We start from the raw sequence: 18,280 nt of genomic DNA, 5'->3' as shown, positions 1-18,280 counted from the left end.
GAAGACTAGAAGTGTTTTCCTTCAGAATGTTAAGTAGCACTACATTTGCCAAATTCCGATGATCTTGAGCAATCTGAAGCTATTGATTCCAGTGTACATTAAAGTGTGTGTGAGGTCTTCTGTTCTTTTCATTATATTTTTTTTTTAATCTTTTTTTTCTGTACTGTCAAAGTGTGTTACAGAGGGGTTACAGATTCATATGTAAGGCAGTGAGTACATTTCTTGTGCAACTTGTTACCTCCTCCCTTATTTCCCCCTATCCTTCTCCCCTCCAAGTGTTGTGCAGTTGATTTACACCAAATGGATTTGTAAGTATTGCTTTTGGAATGGTTTGTCTTTTTGTCCTTTGTCTCTCAATTTTGATATTCCCTTTGCCTTCCCCATATTTTTTTCTTGTCTATTTGTTTTGTTTAGTTTTGTTTCTCTTATATTCCCTTCCTGTGGTTGTACCCCCGCTACCACTATATCTCATCCGAATACCCTGGTTACTGTTTATACGGGTATTAAAAAAATCTATCTTTTAATTGTATAAAGGGGTTTCAATTCCACATGCTCCCACATGGATCGGTTTTCATTTGTGCACTTGCTGCCTGGTAGGATCTTTCAGTGTGAAATGCCATATCTTTCTGCTTGGGTGAAGTTTCCGAAATCATTGATTGATAATATTAATAACCTTCCTTCCTTCCATCCTCCTCATCTAGTCTGGAACTCCTGGAGCGCGGTCCTGTTGGCATAGCAGCGCCAAGGCGCGTGCGCAGTGTGCGCGAGATCTCATTGCGCCGGCGCACGGCGGCGTCTCCGCTGCTGCCGTTGTCCCGCCTTCCATTCCTCTCCTGGTCCGCACCTGACTGAATGGCCTACCCGGATGCCGCCGGCCCAGAGGAGTTGGCCTCTGCTCAGCGCCACGAGCTTCCGTGAGCCGCCCTCACTCATCCGGATCCCCTAGTGTCTGGGCCCGCGCGGGAGGAGCGGGGCCTCTGAGGGGAGCGGCGACCCCGGCGGCCCCAGTCTCTTTCCAGGCGGCGGCGGCTTCTTCCGTGGGACAATATGTTCAAGAGAATGGCCGAATTTGGGCCTGACTCTGGCGGGAGAGTAAAGGTCAGTGCTCGGGTCCCTTCCGCGCCGTTTCTACTCAGGCTGGAACCGAACGATTGAGTAAAAACTCAGCGTTGGAATCCCGACTTCCGTGGTCACCGCCTCTCTCCCGCCCCCAACTCTCTCACGTGACCGGAAGTAGCTGGGTTGGCGCGGGACCGAGTGGACGCTTGGAGGGTCCGGCTGTATTGGCTACTGCCCCTTAGCTGCCAGCCCAGGTCTTCGGTGAAGTGAGGGGTGCCACCCGCCGGGGTCGGGCGGATAGCGGCAGCCCCGTGTAGGTCCTGAGCGCTTACAGGGTTTCCAGATGCTGGCCATGAATCATAAATCGAGGATTTACACACAGACTTGCTCGACTGCCGGTTTACAAAGCCTTCTGTCAAGCCAAGAACTTCACAGTGAGCCCCGCACTTAGGGAACCCGGAGTAAATGTTAGCTTTGTCCTATGTAGTATTTTGTCATAGATCCTGTCGTAATGTTGGACACTGCTTTATTTCCACCCACCTTCTTGCACACGCTCTTCATTTATTGTGTCAGTACTAGGGCTTGATCTCAAGCCTTCAAGCTCTCAATTAGCTTTTTCCTGTCAAGGCTGCAGCTCTACCACTGGAGCCGCGCCTCCACTTCCAGCTTTTTATGCTCATTAAATGGAGATGTGTCTCCTGGTCTTTTCTGCCTGGTCTGGCTTTGCACTTCGATCTTCAGATCTCAACCTTCTAAATAGCTAGGATTACAGTTAACAAGGTAGGTGACTTGCTAGGTTTGTTGATTTTTTTTTTTAATAAGGGACATACTGGTTCCTGATCAATTTTTATGTTCCTTCTGATTCTAAATTTTACTACGGAAAGGAATTTTTCTTTCAAAAGGAATTTTCCATGTTTGCACAAGTCTACTAATAGTTATTTTTGAGGTCTAATCTGTATCATATTTTTACATGTATTTCTAGTGTATATACAGCTATTCCTGTTTTAATAGCACATGTAAAATGGAAATTCTTTGAAAATTCCAGAAGCAGCTGAGATTTAATAGGAGGGGAAAGATGCCTGGTCAAAAGTTCATAGTACCAGAGGCTTCAGAAACATGAACATTTTGCCTTAAACTTTAGGCAAGGTTCTGGAACCAGAAAACTAGTACAAAGAAAAGAAGGATTGAAACATGAGATTTTGGGGAAGAAGGAATAGGCCTTTTTATACTGTTAGGCTTTACAAGCCTGTAAGTTTCAGATGATTTAAAGAAGTTAAGCCTGCAATCCGCTAATGGTTTTCCACCAAAAATAGTTACATAAAGCTTTAAAATTAACGATTTATTTCTCCCTGATGATTGCTACGTGATCTTATGGATATCTTTTCCAATTTAGATAAATTTTATCTTTGTCATTGATGAACTCTGCAATTGCCTAACAACGTATAGCAGTTATGGGACTTAGGTTAGCACATTGTATACTCCTTCAATCAAGCCTTGAACTTGAGGCCCTGTTGATGGTTATCAGCCAGTGTCTTCTGTAGTACTTACTCATACATAAAAATTGCTTGCCTTTTTCTAAAGCAACTTAAGATTTGTGGCTTTTGGATTTAGCTATCCAGCCATAATTTAAAAGTTTCCCATTGTTATATCACTGTTGTAACTACTTTCAACGTGCTATGTGTATCCCCTTCCTGTGGTGTACCTGCACTATCTCTGTATCTTATCTGAGTACATTGGAAACCGTGTATACTGATATTAGAACTAGGAAACTGAGAGGGAATACCAAAATCAAGAGACACAGGGTAAAAAAAGTCAAATGAGGGGCTGGGGATATGGCCTAGTGGCAAGAGAGCTTGCCTCGTATACATGAGGCCCTGGGTTCGATTCCCCAGCACCACATATACAGAAAACGGCCAGAAGTGGCGCTGTGGCTCAAGTGGCAGAGTGCTAGCCTTGAGCAAAAACAAGCCAGGGACAGTGCTCAGAGCCCTGAGTCCAAGCCCCAGGACTGGCCAAAAAAAAAAAAAAAAAAAAAAAAAGACAAATGACTACAAAAGCAATACTTGCAAAACTGTTTGGTGTAAATGAACTGAACAACGCATGGGGGGCAAAGGGAAAGGGGGAGGAAAGGAGGGGGGAAATGAGGGAGGAGTTAACGAACAGTACAAGAAATGTATCCAATGCCTAATGTATGAAACTATAACCTCTCTAAATCAGTTTGACAATAAAAAATTTAAAAAAAGATTAATAATAGCAAAATAAAAAAGATGTATTTATACAGAAAAAAATCTGATGTGATCGGTTGAAATAGAAAGCTACTTAAGCAGCTTGCATGCTTCTAAGACCGTTCCAAAGCTTTATAGAAAGCACCAGAATAATTAAACCAGGCTGTCTGCAATATTTTTCCAAATGCAACATGGATCAGCAGTCACTTCATGTATTATTTACACTAACCTGAACACATCAACAAAGTCACAAAAACAAAACTGTATGAAACCAGATAGGCTGAGAAGTCTTGTCACCAATTGTTCAACTAATAGTTAAAAGTTCATTCTTGTACAATTGAATTGGGCTATGATGCTTAGTACATGTTATGGTAGATTAATGAATATGAAGATAGGTCAGAATAGAAAGCTCAAAAAGAGAAACATTGGGAATTTATAAGTAAGGATGAGAAAATCTAGGAAAGTGAAGGAAAAGACTATGTTGATACATCTTGTAGCTTAGTCTCTTAGTGTAGCCTATCTTAGAGGTATTACTAAAATCACTCTCATCTATGTGCATCTGATCATACAAAATAGTATTTATTGAAATGACCTCTAGGAAATGGAAACGTTTTTTTTCTTTGTTGCTGTTCTTTTTTTTTTGTCTTGTTTGTTCATTTATGTCTTTGAGAGTGTAAGGAGAGACACAGAGATGGAGGGACAAATGATAAACAAATGCAGCAGTGGTAACTACTAGATACTATGTTGAAAATGAACTCTACAGTTGGTGGGTGGGGATTGGAGGGAAAAGCTGGGAGACAGCTAGAGGGAAGGGGTGACATTGTCCAAAAAGAAATGTATTCTTTACCTGACTTATGTAACTGTAACCCCTCTGAACATTACCTTTATAATAACAATAAAAAATTAAAATCACTCTTAAAAAAGTTTCCCATTGTTTTACTACTTATTAGTTATTGATTATATTGACACAGTGCTTCAGATGCATTACTACTGTTGGACAGTTGGTTTCAGATCCCTGTGCAACCCCTATGTTCTTTTCACTTGAAACTTTTTTGTTGTTATTGTTGGTTGTGGCCTTGAACTCAGGGCCTGAGTGCTGCCCCTGAGCTTTTTACTCAAGACTAGTGTTCTACCAATCTGAGCCATAGCACCACTTCTGGTTTTCTGGTAGTTGATTGGAGGTAAAAGTCTCACAGACTTATCTGGGTTGCCTTTGGACTGCAATCCTCAGATCTCAGCCTCCTGAGTAGCTAAAATTACAGGTGTGAGCCATTGATTCCCGGCTCACTTGAAACTTTTAATCTCTTCTTTCCATCTTCTTTCAAAATTCATTGCCTTAATGCTAATCAGATATGAAGAGAAACTTGTAGGTTGTTCCAGAACTAGGAATAGTTGTAGCCATTGGATGAGTGTTACCATCTTTGCCATATCTGAATCCCAATTGCAATACTTAGTATAGCATTTATTTATTTTCAATTTTGTGTTGTTATTATCAAGGTGGTGTACAGAGGGGTTACAGTTACATAAGCCATGTAAAGAGTACATTTCTTATTGTACAACATCACTCCTTCCTTTCTAGTTCTTTCCCAGTTTTTCCCTCCCATCCCCATACAAGTTGTACAGTTCATTTTTTTTTTTTTTTTGGCCAGTCCTGGGCCTTGGACTCAGGGCCTGAGCACTGTCCCTGGCTTCTTCCCGCTCAAGGCTAGCACTCTGCCACCTGAGCCACAGCGCCCCTTCTGGCCGTTTTCCATTTATGTGGTGCTGGGGAATCGAACCGAGAGTTTCATGTGTTGGAGGCAAGCACTCTTGCCACTAGGCCATATTCCCAGCCCCTGTACAGTTCATTTTTGACATAGTTCCAGTGAGTACCATTGCTGCATTTGTTCGCCTGTTGTCCCTCCATTTCTATGTTTCCCTTTACACTCCCAAAGACATATAAAGGAATAAACAGAACAAAAAGGAAAGAACAAAAACAGCAACAAAGAAACACCCCCTTGTTTATATTTAAATGATTACTTATATTTAAATGATTTCATTTTTTTCTATATTATTTTAATGAAAGTTGTATATAAAATTACTTCATTCCTACATCTTTTCAATTGTTTCTTCCTTATATTTGCCCTTTTCTTTTCCTACTTGGCAGGATTTGGCGTTCTGTTCCAGGAATGCGACGTTCTAGTCTTTTGTCTAGTTTCAGCCTGGTGATCACCACCTTGCTGGAGTGAATGCCCACATGGTCAGAGGTGCTATTGACCTTTTCCTGTTGTACCTGTTCGGGGTAGATGACATACTTCTTCCTGTAAACCTGGACTACTTTGCCAATCTGCTGACCTTTGTAGTGTCCCCATACAACCTGCACTTCATCATCCTTCCGGATGGGCATAGACTGCACATTGTACTTCTGTCTCAGCTCTTTGGAAAGAGGGGAAAATGTCTTCCTGTGAATGTGGGAAAATGCATTGAAATGCCTTTTCTGGTTCTTGCTTCGGTCAGAAGTGACAAAGGGATTGAACTTCATTTTGGCCGCTCCTGCTTCAGCAATGGCCGAAAAAGCAATGATTTCAGTTTTTAAAAGCCTCTTAGCATTTTAAATTATGGGTTTGAAGTTCTAGTTCTAGTTACTTCTTTTTCTTACAGGACCAAAGTAAATACAGTTATGTGTTAGCAAACAGCTCGCTATGACAAAATACTTGAAAGAACCAATTTTGAAGGAGTAAAGACTTGTGTTAGCTCATGCTTCAGAGGTTTCAGTTCAGGGTCATTTAGTCCCATTTCTACATGCCCCAGACAAGGCTGAACATCTTGGTAGGAATGCTAAACAAAGCTGCTTACCTCACTGTGGACAGAAGCAGGGAGTGGGGGGGAGGGAGTGCAGAGAGAAGAATGAGGAGGGAAAAGGGGGACAGAGAGAGATAGGAGCCAGGGACAAGATATATCCTCTTAAGGTAACCCCAATGACTTACTTTCTCCAATGAGGCCTCACCTTCCTAACCAGCCATTCAGCTTTTAACTTGGATAATAACATTGGTATCTCAAAAATCACCTCTTCATAGTTCCACCAGCCTGGGGACCGAGTTTTCAATACCTGAGCCTTTTGAGGGTGAATATCATATCCAAACCATAACATACTTAGGAATAGAACAGAAAGTGTTTGCCCTTTCTTTTTTTTTTTTTTTTGGCCAGTCCTGGGCCTTGGACTCAGGGCCTGAGCACTGTCCCTGGCTTCTTCCCGCTCAAGGCTAGCACTCTGCCACCTGAGCCACAGCGCCCCTTCTGGCCATTTTCCATATGTGTTGTGCTGGGGAATCGAACCGAGAGCTTCATGTGTAGGAGGCAAGCACTCTTGCCACGAGGCCATATTCCCAGCCCTTGCCCTTTCTTCTACCTGAGTTTCTCACATATACTGCTTCTGATTTTTTTGGGTTTTGTTTTTTTGTTGTTGTTAGTATACAGTAGTTGAATGAGGAGGGGTTTCAAGTTTGCATTTCCACACATGTATACAGTGTATTCCAGTCAGTCTTACCTGCCTTTAACTTTTTTTTTGGTCAGTCATGGGGCTTGAACTCTGGGCCTGGGCACTGTCCCCCAAGCTCTTCAGCAAAAGGCTAGCGCTCTACCACTTGCCACAGAGCCACTTCTGTTTTTCTGGTGGTTAATTGGAGATAATTGGAGACTTTCCTGCCCAGGCTGGCTTTGAACCGTGATCCTCAGATCAGATCTTAGCCTCTTGAGTAGCTAGGATACAGGAGTAAGGCACTGGCACCTGGCTGCTTTTAACTTTTGTCCTATGCTTTAGTTAATACTACGGTAAACTAATTAATAAGGTTGTTACCATCAGTTTTTCTTCCTTCCTTTTTTTTTTTTTTTGGAACCTTGCTTTCAGGTTATTAAGTAAAGGACCTTTTGTTTCATTCAATAAAACTCTCAGGTGCTTTACATGGTGATTTAAAACACTTTCAAATAGGGAGCATTATAATATAATCTGTTTACTTATGTTTATATGAAACTAGAATATCTGAAATAGATTTGAGAAAAATCTATGTTAACAAAATTGTAATTTTTCTCTTAGGGTGTTACTATTGTTAAACCAATAGTTTATGGTAATGTTGCTCGATATTTTGGGAAGAAAAGAGAAGAAGATGGACATACCCACCAGTGGACAGTGTATGTAAAACCATATAGAAATGAGGTAGGCACTTGTTCTTCTAACATTTTTTGAAGTAGTTTTGCTTGAAAATATATTGTATTATTCTTTTGTAGTAACAGTTATGTAATTGGCCCATTATAGGAATGCTGCCCCAAAACTTTTTCTTCAAGAATAAAGTGAGGGGGCTGGGGATATGGCCTAGTGGCAAGAGAGCTTGCCTTGTATACGTGAGGCCCTGGGTTCGATTCCCCAGCACCACATATACAGAAAATGGCCAGAAGTGGCATTGTGGCTCAAGTGGCAGAGTGCTAGCCTTGAGCAAAAGGAAGCCAGGGACAGTGCTCAGGCCCTGAGTCCAAGGCCCAGGACTGGCCAAAATAAAAAAAAATTAAAAAAAAAAAGAATAAAGTGAGAACTCTAATCTTCATGTACTTTTAGAAATCAGTTTTCTAGGAGATGGGAATATGGCCTAGTGGTAAAGTGTTCGCCTTGTACACATGAAGCCCTAGGTTTGATTCCTTAGCACCACATATATAGAAAAAGTCGGAAGTGGCGCTGTGGCTCAAGTGGCAGAGTGCTAGCCTTGAGCAGAAAGAAGCCAGGGACAGTGCTCAGGCCCTAAGTTCAAGCCCCAGGACTGGCAACAAAAAACCAAACAAATCAGTTTTCTAAAAATGCTTTCTGGGGCTGGGAATGTGGCTTAGTAGTAGAGTGCTTGCCTAGCAAGCACGAAGCCCTAGGTTCCATTCCTTAGCACCACATAATAAGAAAAAAAAAAGCTGGAAGTGGCTCTGTGACTCAAGAGGTAGAGTGCTAGCATCGAGCAATCAATAAATAAATAAATAAAATGTTTTCTAACGAAATTAAGGTAACAAGTTAACCTTTTACAAAGATAGGACAGGTATATATTTACCAAATATCACATTTATCTTAATATGGTATTTAATCAGGTACTTAAGGAATAGCAGCTAATACAGTAATGATGTATAATAAGCCTTCAGAGAGTGTAGAAAACAGATGTACTGTAATCTGATTACTGGTACTCTTATTTCAGATGCTAAATCTGGTGCCTGGAAAACAGCCAGTACATAGTATTTAACAGATATTTACTGAATTGAATAAATTATTCAGTGTGTGTGTGAATGTAGCAGCATAATTCAGATAATGAAAAAGTAGAAAGAACTCATGTCTCTCCACTGATGAGTGGGTAAATAAAATGTATATCTACGAAGTGGAATATTATTAGGCCATAAAAGGAAATCAAGTTCTAATATAAACTAACATGTGGATGAAAATCGAACACATTATGCTAATCAAAAAAGGGCAGACATAAAATGCTATCTATTATATGACACCCTTTATAGGAAATGTTCTGAAAGGGCACATTCTTTGTTTTCTTTTGTTTTTGTTGCCAGTCCTGGAGCATGGACTCAGGGCTTGAGCACTGTCCCTGGCTTCTTTTTGCTCAAGGCTAGCACTCTACCTTTTGAGCCACAGTGCCACTTCCAGCTTTTTTCTATATATATGGTGCTGAGGAATCGAACCCAGGGCTTCATGTATACGAGGTGAGCACTTTGCCACTAGGCCATATTCCCAGGCCTTGAAAGGGCACATTAATAGGCACAGAAAACAAATTAATGGTTGTCAGTGAGTGGAAGTAAGAGGGAAGTTAGAAGTTGCTCCTAGAGAGAAATTTATTCTTGTGTGATAAGAAATGTTTTATTGATGGTGAAATTGATTATGTTTTTTTGTTGTTGTTTTTTTTGGCCAGTCCTAGGCCGTGAACTCAGGGCCTGAGCACTGTCCCCTGGCTTCTTTTTTGCTCAAGGCTAGCACTCTGCCACTTGAGCCACAGCGCCACTTCTGGCCATTTTCTGTATATGTGGTGCTGGGGAATCGAACCCAGGGCCTCATGTATATGAGGCAAGCACTCTTGCCACTAGGCCATATTCCCAGCCGGTGAAATTGATTATGGTGATTACAAATCTTTGAATATAAAAACCATTCGGTTATAGGTAAATTTCTACTCTATAATAACCCATTGCCTGAGGCAATAGGTTAACTTAGTATTGATAACTAGTGTCTGATACAGCAGTTTTGATACTTGCCCAGCTATTTGTATGATCAGGGAAGTATTACTGAAAGTCAAAAGTGCTTATGTAAATCTTCCTCAGAAAGAATACTTACAGGGGCTGGAGATATGGCCTAGTGGCAAGAGAGCTTGCCTTGTATACATGAGGCCCTGGGTTCGATTCTCCAGCACCACATATACAGAAAACGGCCAGAAGTGATGCTGTGGCTCAAGTGGCAGAGTGCTAGCCTTGAGCAAAAGGAAGCCAGGGACAGTGCTCAGGCCCTGAGTCCAAGGCCCAGGACTGGCCAAAAAAAAAATTAAAAAAAAAAAAGAAAGAATACAGTGTAACAGGGGACATATCTAAGGTAATAAGGTATCACTGAAGTATAGTTTGAATTACACTTTTTTCCCCCTTTGGCTTTCCTTGGCCTTGAACTCAGGACCTGGTGCTATTCCTAAGCTCTTTTGTTCAAGGGTAGTACTGCACCACTTCAGCCACAGTGCCATTTCTGGCTTTTTCTGTAATATAATTAGAGATGAGAGTCTCACAGACTTTCCTGCCTGGGCTGGCTTCAAACCGCAGTCCTTAGATCTGAACCTCTTGAGTGGCTGGGATTACAGGTGTGCCCAGTTCCCCGGCCCTTTAAAGACATTTTTACAGGGTCATACTAAGTTGCTCAAATGGGCCTCAAATTTTCAATACTCCTCTTTGGCTTGCTTATGCTTATACTTATCTAACTCATATTTGTTTGTTTTTTAAATTAGATTCCATAAAATTTAAAGGGATGTATTTTATAAAAACAGAATAATATTCTTAATGTATTGCCATCCTGATTTTTATAGGTAAATAGTAGAACTAATGAATTTTTCTATGTTTTAGGATATGTCAGCATATGTGAAGAAAATCCAGTTTAAATTACATGAAAGCTATGGTAATCCTTTAAGAGGTATAGTATAACTTCTGATTCACAATATACAAAGTTAAAAAGTACCATGAAATTAAATCTGTACTTACAATTGTTTGTTGTTTTTCCTCCTTCTCTTTAGTTGTTACTAAGCCTCCATATGAAATTACTGAAACAGGATGGGGTGAATTTGAAATAATCATCAAAATATTTTTCATTGACCCTAATGAAAGACCTGTGAGTAATGTTAATCTTTGCAAGTAAAAGACAGTTATTTTAGTGACTGTGAATATGTAATCACTAGGTGGATTTGTCTACCCATTCTGGCTTCCAACAGTGATCCTCAGATCTCAGCCTCCTGAATTGCTTGGATTACCCACAATAGTCACTCATGCCTAGCCCCTTCCATATTCTGTGTGTGAATGTGTGTGTGTGTGTGTGTCCGTCTCCGTCCATACTAGGGCTTAACTTCAGAACTCAGGACCTGAATGCTTTCTTAGCCTTTCCACTCAAAGCTGGCAGCTGGCACTCTATCTACCACTTGAGCCACAGCTCTTCTGGGGAAGAATCTTGCAGATTTGTCTGCCTAAGCTAGCTTGGAACCAAGATCCTCAGATCTCAGCCTCCTGAGTATCTAGGATTATAGATGTGAGCCACTGATATCTGGCTTGAAATCTTTTTTTCCAATAAATTTGTAAACTTGACTCTTCATAGACAGTAATAATAGTTAATCAAATTTTACTTTTGTAGAGAAAGTAGTTCATATCTTAGTGGTTTTCCAGGATTTTTTTTTTTGCCAGTCCTGGGGCTTGGACTCAGGGCCTGAGCATGGTCTCTGGCTTCGTTTTGCTCAAGGCTAGCACTCTACCACTTGAGCCACAGCGCCATTTCTTGCTTTTTCTTTTTATGTGGTGCTTAGGAATCGAACCCAGAGCTTCATGTATGTGAGACAAGCACTCTACCATTAGGCCATATTCCTAGCTCCTCCAGGTTTAATTCCTGTAACTGTATCTTTTGTTATTTTTATGTATAGTTATTCTCTAGAAGCCTAAATGGATTTTTCCTCAAACCATTTGTGTTACTCCAGATAGTCACACAATGAGCCCAAAGGAAAATATTACTAGGAAAGGAACACAAAGACACAACACCTGTGTACATCTGGTAACATAAAATAATATGGAAATGAACTCCAGGGAATAGAAACGAGGTTTTTTTCTTTGTTGCTACTTTAGTTTTCTGTTTGTCTTGTTTATTCATTTCTCTGTCTTTGGGAGGACAAGGGGTCACAGAAATGGAGGGACAAAGGGTGAACGGGTGTATCAGTGATACTCAGTAGATACTATGTTGAAAATGAACTATACAACTTGTGGGTAGGGACAGGAGGGAAAAACTGGAGAGAGTGAGGGAAGGGGTGACATTGTCCAAAAAGAAATGTACTATTACCTAATTTATGTAACTATAATCCCTCTGTAGAACAATACAAAATAATTTTTAAAAGTTCATGCTAAAAAAATATAAAAAATAAAAGTTCATGCTAACCTAAATGGATGGATGGTGGTATCTAATATGAAAATGAAAGGAGTGACTTGCTACAATAAGTTTTAGTTTAATCAAGATCCTGAATTTGATGTTTTTACCAATTCTAATCTCTAATTCAACTAGAAATGATAGTGTAGGCTAGTGAGAAGAGGATTGGTGGGATTTCAGTCACAGTACTCAATGTAAATGCACAAAAGTGTAACTAGGAAACTTGATAGGATTGGTAGGGGTGGGGATAGATGGGATTGGGGAAAAAAAATAGAAGGTAATTTTGTCCAGGATGCATTATACACATAAGTGGATATGTGGATTTGAAACTACCTTGCACAGTATTTTGAGATAGGCTTTTTTAAACAAAAAAGAAATGACGGTGTTTCATGATGATGAAAGCAATTATATTGGTGTGACATGTTTTTATATTACAGGTAACCCTTTATCACCTATTAAAGCTGTTCCAGTCAGATACCAATGCAATGCTGGGGAAAAAGACAGTGGTTTCAGAGTTCTATGATGAAATGGTATGATTCTGTAGTATATGTTTTGAAAGCATTTTAAGTTGGAGAATTTTGAAGTTACTGGGCTTTTTTTTTTTTTTAATCTCAAGATATTTCAAGACCCAACAGCAATGATGCAGCAGTTACTAACAACATCTCGCCAGCTAACATTAGGAGCCTATAAACATGAAACCGAATGTAAGTACCATGTATTCACAATCCTGAAAAATAGTGTGTTCTACATTGGTGAAAGGATGTTGGGTTAGCAGCCATTAATCTTTTAATTATATATTTCTTAGGAGTTAAAATTAAGGCATATGCTACTGTAGAACAAATAGAGGAATGTTTTAAATTGATCCTGTAATAGGCCTACTTTCATAAAAGTGAAAGCCTTTCATATTCTCTGAAATACTGATTCTCTATTTTCCTTCCTAATTATGTTTAAGGAACGCTTTTCTTTAGCCTTACGTAACCAGCCTATCACTTAGTCACTTTCTGTTTCCTAGTTTTTGTTAACAAAAATAATTTCATTATTCTTACTTAACCAGCCTATTACATAGCCTTTTTTTTTTTTTTTTCCTGGCCAGTCCTGGGTCTTGGACTCAGGGCCTGAGCACTATCCCTGGCTTCTTCTTGCTCAAGGCTAGCACCCTGCCACTTGAGCCACAGCGCCACTTCTGGCCATTTTCTATATGTGTGGTGCTGGGGAATCGAACCCAGGGCTTCATGTATATGAGGCGAGCACTCTTGCCACTAGGCCATATTCCCAGCCCCTACATAGCCATTTTTATTTTGTTAACAAAAATACATTACCAAACATAATTATACTTTTCGTGCACTGTTGTTCAGATCATGCTTGAGTGTTAGATACCTGAATGCCACATTGATAAGTAGTAATACTTGCCTTTAGGCTAATATGGTCTCAAAATCTCTGTGCATCACTCCATTTATTTACTGCCAGTTGTTTGCAGTTGGCCTTCAAGAATTAGCCTGTTTTCCATCTCTCTGTTAATGTTTGTGTCACAGCTCCTTCAGTCATTTCCTTTACTGAATTTACAATATATACAAAAAGTTGTATAGTATTATTGAGCATCACTTAGATGCCAAATATTCATCTAGGTTCCAAGGATAGAGGAGCATCCAGATCTGACAAAAGCCTTGCCTTCATGTGGCTTACATTGTAGTGAGGACAGGCATTAAGTAAATAGAACACTGAAATATAAAGTAGTGATTGGAAAAAAATAAAATAGAGCAGGAAGCAACTTTGGTGGAAGGAAATGGCTGGAGTTTCACATTTAGGGTCAATAAATGCTTCCTGGAACTATAGCATTTGAGGACCTAGAAAAGTAAAGTAGTGATCTGAGGAAAGAATAATAGATGTATAAGGAGCATCAAGGGCACAAGGCAAGAGCATGCCTGGTGTGCCAACAAAGAAAAGTGGACAGGAGAAAGGGAGAAGACACCAGAAAGTTCATAGGGGACTCAGGTCATACTGAGGAATTAAGATTGTTAGATTGAATGAGATGTAAAGTCGTTTTGTGGGTATTAAGCTAGGGTGTGAACATCAGACTAGCATTTTCAAACTATCCCCCTGACTGCTGTGTTGAGAATAGACTCTAAAGCAGAGTAGTTGGGAGGATGTTTGAATAATCCAGAAGTAACAGTGTCTGGGTCAGAGTGATGGCGGCAGGGAGAAAGGGGCAGATTCTCCCTACTTTGAAGATAGGTACTATAGAATTTGCTGATGGTTTAAATTATAATAAGTGTAGGAGAAAAAATAAGCAAAGGATGGTGAAGGCCTAAGAAATACCTCCCCACCTAAGAAACATAATTGGTTCTTACAGAGAGGGAAAGTCTGGGAAGTAACGAGTTGGGGGGGAAAGATACAGAAGTGATTTTAAACTTTAGGATGCCTGAAAACCTTGTAATTGGATATATTGATGAAAAGGGTGTTGGCATTTTAAAGTCTCAGATCAAGAAGGTATTTTTACCTGGCCACCAGTGGTTTGTACTTATTAATTTTAGCTACTCAAGAGACTGAGACCTAGAGGATCCCAATTTGAAGAGAGCTGGGGCAGAAAAGTCTATGAGACTTCATCTTTAGTTAACCAGCAAAAAGCCAATGTGGAAGTGTGGGTAAAGTGGTAGAGTGAACTGAGTAAACAAGCCAATCAAAAGCACGAGACCTCTGGGTACAAGCTCTGTTACTGGCAACAAAAAAATAACCATAAGGCACTATTTTTTTAATTTAAGGATTAATGGTCTAACTTTAGTGTAATAATTGTCTCCACAGGGAGTTTAAAAAAATGATAATGAATGTCACCTGAGGACTTATTCTATCAGACAAGTGTTTTGCATTTCCTGACTTACTGAATACTCTTAAGGACCCTAACAATAAGGTAGTAGTATTAGTCCCATTTTATAGGCAGAGAGAGATTTAATGCCTTAACCCAAATTACCAGTGGGCCTGCATTTAAACCCAAAACATTAACTAGTTTTTCTCTTTGAATAAAAGCCTCATGTCTTAGGCTATGCTCCTAACTGGTAATACATACTACTATACAAAAGTCACAATTCTTCTTTGGATTGGTTTCTTCTCAACTGAGATGTTAATTCATACACTTGCTTCCTTTGTCTTCTCTATTACTTTACCCCAACATCTAACAAAATACCTGTCACTCAGTATAGATTGGAAAATATTGCTTTGTTTTGTTCTATTTGTTTATTTTGACTGAAGTAGGGAATAAAAACTTCTGCTTAGTCAAAGGCACTGTGGGGCTAGGTGTTGGTGGTATGTCCCTGCAGCCCCAACATTTAGGAGGCTGAGGTAGGAGAATCAGGAGTTCAGGGCCAGCCTGACCTACATAGCCCAGCAATGACCTTGTTTCCGACAGCAATAACAAAAAAGCAAGGAAGGAAATTAAGTCTGGGGCATGACTAAAGTGGTAGGGCACTCACTTAGCAAGTAAGTACATGACTGAGTTCAAACCCCAATATCATTAAAAAAAAAAAAAAAAAACAAAGGCCCAAAACAGATTATTTTGACAGTATAAAAAATGTGCTTGTGCTAAAAATGTCACAAAACCAAATTAATAACAATGAGAACAATAAGGAAAATATTTTTGTTTGCTGTGTATTTTGGGGGGGAAAGGGGGACATGTCCCTTTTTTTTTTTTTTTGCCAGTCGTGGGGCTTGAACTCAGGGCCTGAGCACTGTCCCTAGCTTCTTTTTTGCTCAAGGCTAGCACTCTACCACTTGAGCCACAGCGCCACTTCTGGCTTTTTCTATATATGTGGTGCTGAGGAATCGAACCCATGTATATAAGGCAGGCACTCTACCACTAGGCCATATTCCCAGCCCCTTGCTGCGTAGTTTTTAAGTGCTGAATGTTTTTGATAAAATTCACTTAGTCCACATAAATCCTTTTAGAAACACCTCATTTTAACTGTATCATATAGAAAAAAAAATTGAAGGATACTGAGAGTTGTCCACATTTTCTACCTTACTGAATTTGGCTTAAATCTTTCTGATTTCAAAATTGGGTTTTTTCACCATTTTGCTTCTGATTAGTGACTGTCTTGTTATTTTGTAAATTGCCATTGTACTTCAGCAGTAATTACCTAAAATGGCACAAGATGGTGCTATTGGGTGCAAGTAGGCATTTCTTTCTAAACCAATACTAGCCAATTGCATATTCTTATAGATGTATATTTTACAAAAATGACATTTTCTTGAGTAATTTTTTGATATATCCAGCTATTGTGTTTGCTTTTTTTAAAACTGTGCTGAGGATTGAATCCAGAGCCTCATACAAGTGATCTACTATTGTATATAGCCAGCACCCAGAAATTTGCAAATATAATTTAATGTTCCTTTGTTCTCCTGTGTCATCATAATGGTCGATAGGGCATTTAATTTACCAGACAATATTGTAGATATTTCATATAAAATCTTCTCAAGAAATAGTATGGGAGTAATGCCATTGAGATTTCTGTTTTATAAGTGTTGAAATCATAGTGTGAAGTTGAAATAATCCATAGAGTATCACAGTCAATAAGTGGTAGATCTGGAATTCAAATCTTGACAGTTGCTGATACTTTTGAAAAAAGGACATTGGGCGGGGGGTGGGGGGGGAAGTCTGGGAATATGGCCTAGTGGCAAGAGTGCTTGCCTCGGATACATGAAGCCCTGGGTTAGATTCCTCAGCATCACATATATAGAAAACTGCCAGAAGTGGCTCAAGTGGCAGAGTGTAGCCTTGAGCAAAAAGAAGCCAGGGACAGTGCTCAGACCCTGAGTTCAAGGCCCAGGACTGGAAAAAGAAAAAAGGACATGGGCTTCTCTGCGTTCTAATTTACTTAAGTTAGAAATAATTTTCCATTAGCTCATGTCTCTTGAGCCTGCAAAACCCTCTATCTCCAAAGTAATATGAACATAGAGAAAAGAAAAAAAAAAGAACTTAACTGTGAATTAATGGCCAGAATTTCATTCTTAGTTGTAGGAACAGCTTAGATAGATCTTCTGTTAGAAATTTAAACTTTCTAAAGTTAGACCTTTTCCCACCCACCTGTATATATTGTACCTTGTCTACAATTCATCCTGGCAGCACTGACCTAAGGAAATGCTTCTTTTATTACTCAATGACATAGCTTATAAATGTGAGAAAGAGCTGGGTGCTGGTGGCTCAACACCTCCTCTACTTAGGAGGCTGAGATCTGAGGATTGTGCTTCAAAGTCAGCCCAGGCAGGAAAGTCTATGAAACTCTTCTCTCCAGTTAACCACCAGAAAAACAGAAGTGGTGCTGTGGCTCAAAGTGATAGAACAGAATAGGTCAGAGACAGTGCCCAGGCTCTGAGTTCAAGCCCCACTACTAACAAACAAAAGGGGGGGGGAGGAAGAAAGGGAGGGAGGGAAAGAAATGTGAGAAAGAGGAAATCATTCACTAGAAGCATTTATTTGTCTTCCTTAGTTGCAGAACTGGAAGTGAAAACCAGAGAAAAATTAGAAGCTGCCAAGAAAAAAACAAGCTTTGAAATTGCAGAGCTTAAGGAACGATTAAAAGCAAGTCGTGAAACTATAAATTGTTTAAAAAATGAAATTAGGAAACTTGAAGAAGATGATCAGACAAAGGACATATAAACAATTCTGAAGCGAAATTGGTAGTAAGCTAAACTGAAAATAAGGTGAACATTGACAACTGAAGAAATGGGCTTATTGCAAATGCTATGGTGTTTTTTAAAGAACTGCATATGTATAATGATCAACCATGGATTTTTTTCCAGCAGTAGAGTCAAAAGTATTCATACTGTTCAAGAAATGTTTCATGGAAAACAGATGTATACAATACAAGAGTGGATGGTGTGTAGGCATTTTATGATGTTGAGCACAATTTTAAAATTTTTTATTGGAATATGTATGAAGCTTATTTTCCTTTTAATAGGCATCGAAAATTTTTTTGTAAAATGTAACTTGTACAAATTTTGTACTTCCATTTCGTGTATATACTTAATTTCTTCTCAAGTTGTTGTCCACCCCCATTCTACCTCATTTGTATAAGATGATGTGCCCCATAAATATTCAATAAATGTAGTTTATAGATCTGGTTTAGATGGTTTTGACTTGTTAGACTGTTTCTGTCTGATGTCTTTCTGGAACTCCATCAAGACAACCTATCTTCCTAGATTGTGACATTATAGCTTTATTCAAGAAAATCCTTCATGTCTTTTTAAGTTGTGGCATTTATAAGTACCTTGGGGGTGTGGGAAGGTCTCTGTGGTAGAGAATTTCTAGCTGGATGCTCTGGGATTTGAGATTGGCACACCTGTGTCAGCC

General features: G+C 39.6%; 1 protein-coding gene and 1 pseudogene across 2 annotated transcripts; one reads left to right on the top strand and one right to left on the bottom strand.

Annotated features, from left to right (window-relative positions):
* The first annotated feature begins 722 nt into the window (after positions 1–722).
* Positions 723–18,059, top strand: Yeats4 (YEATS domain containing 4). 2 transcript variants are annotated; one of them, XM_048359803.1, is made up of 7 exons: positions 723–915; positions 7,381–7,476; positions 10,389–10,455; positions 10,556–10,650; positions 12,378–12,470; positions 12,557–12,644; positions 17,418–18,059. In XM_048359803.1, the coding sequence occupies exons 1-7, from the start codon at positions 853–855 to the stop codon at positions 17,585–17,587; spliced, it is 672 nt and encodes a 223-aa protein (XP_048215760.1). In that variant the 5' UTR covers positions 723–852; the 3' UTR covers positions 17,588–18,059. The 2 variants fall into 2 exon arrangements, with proteins under 2 accessions (XP_048215760.1, XP_048215751.1); XM_048359794.1 differs by having other exon boundaries at positions 800–1,098; positions 7,357–7,476.
* LOC125361395 lies at positions 5,355–6,164 on the bottom strand (annotated as a pseudogene).
* Positions 18,060–18,280: the final 221 nt, after the last annotated feature.

The sequence above is a fragment of the Perognathus longimembris genome, chromosome 1 (genome assembly GCF_023159225.1).
Source record: "Perognathus longimembris pacificus isolate PPM17 chromosome 1, ASM2315922v1, whole genome shotgun sequence".
NCBI classification, from domain to species: Eukaryota; Metazoa; Chordata; class Mammalia; order Rodentia; family Heteromyidae; genus Perognathus; species Perognathus longimembris.
This window is presented reverse-complemented; position numbering and strand designations above follow the sequence as displayed.

Coding starts and splice junctions, on each gene's coding strand:
- Yeats4 (XM_048359794.1), top strand. CDS start 1,048: ATGTTCAAGAGAATGGCCGAATTTGGGCCTGACTCTGGCGGGAGAGTA. Junction 7,477..10,388: donor TAAAACCATATAGAAATGAG/GTAGGCACTTGT, acceptor TCTATGTTTTAG/GATATGTCAGCATATGTGAA. Junction 10,651..12,377: donor TTGACCCTAATGAAAGACCT/GTGAGTAATGTT, acceptor TTTATATTACAG/GTAACCCTTTATCACCTATT.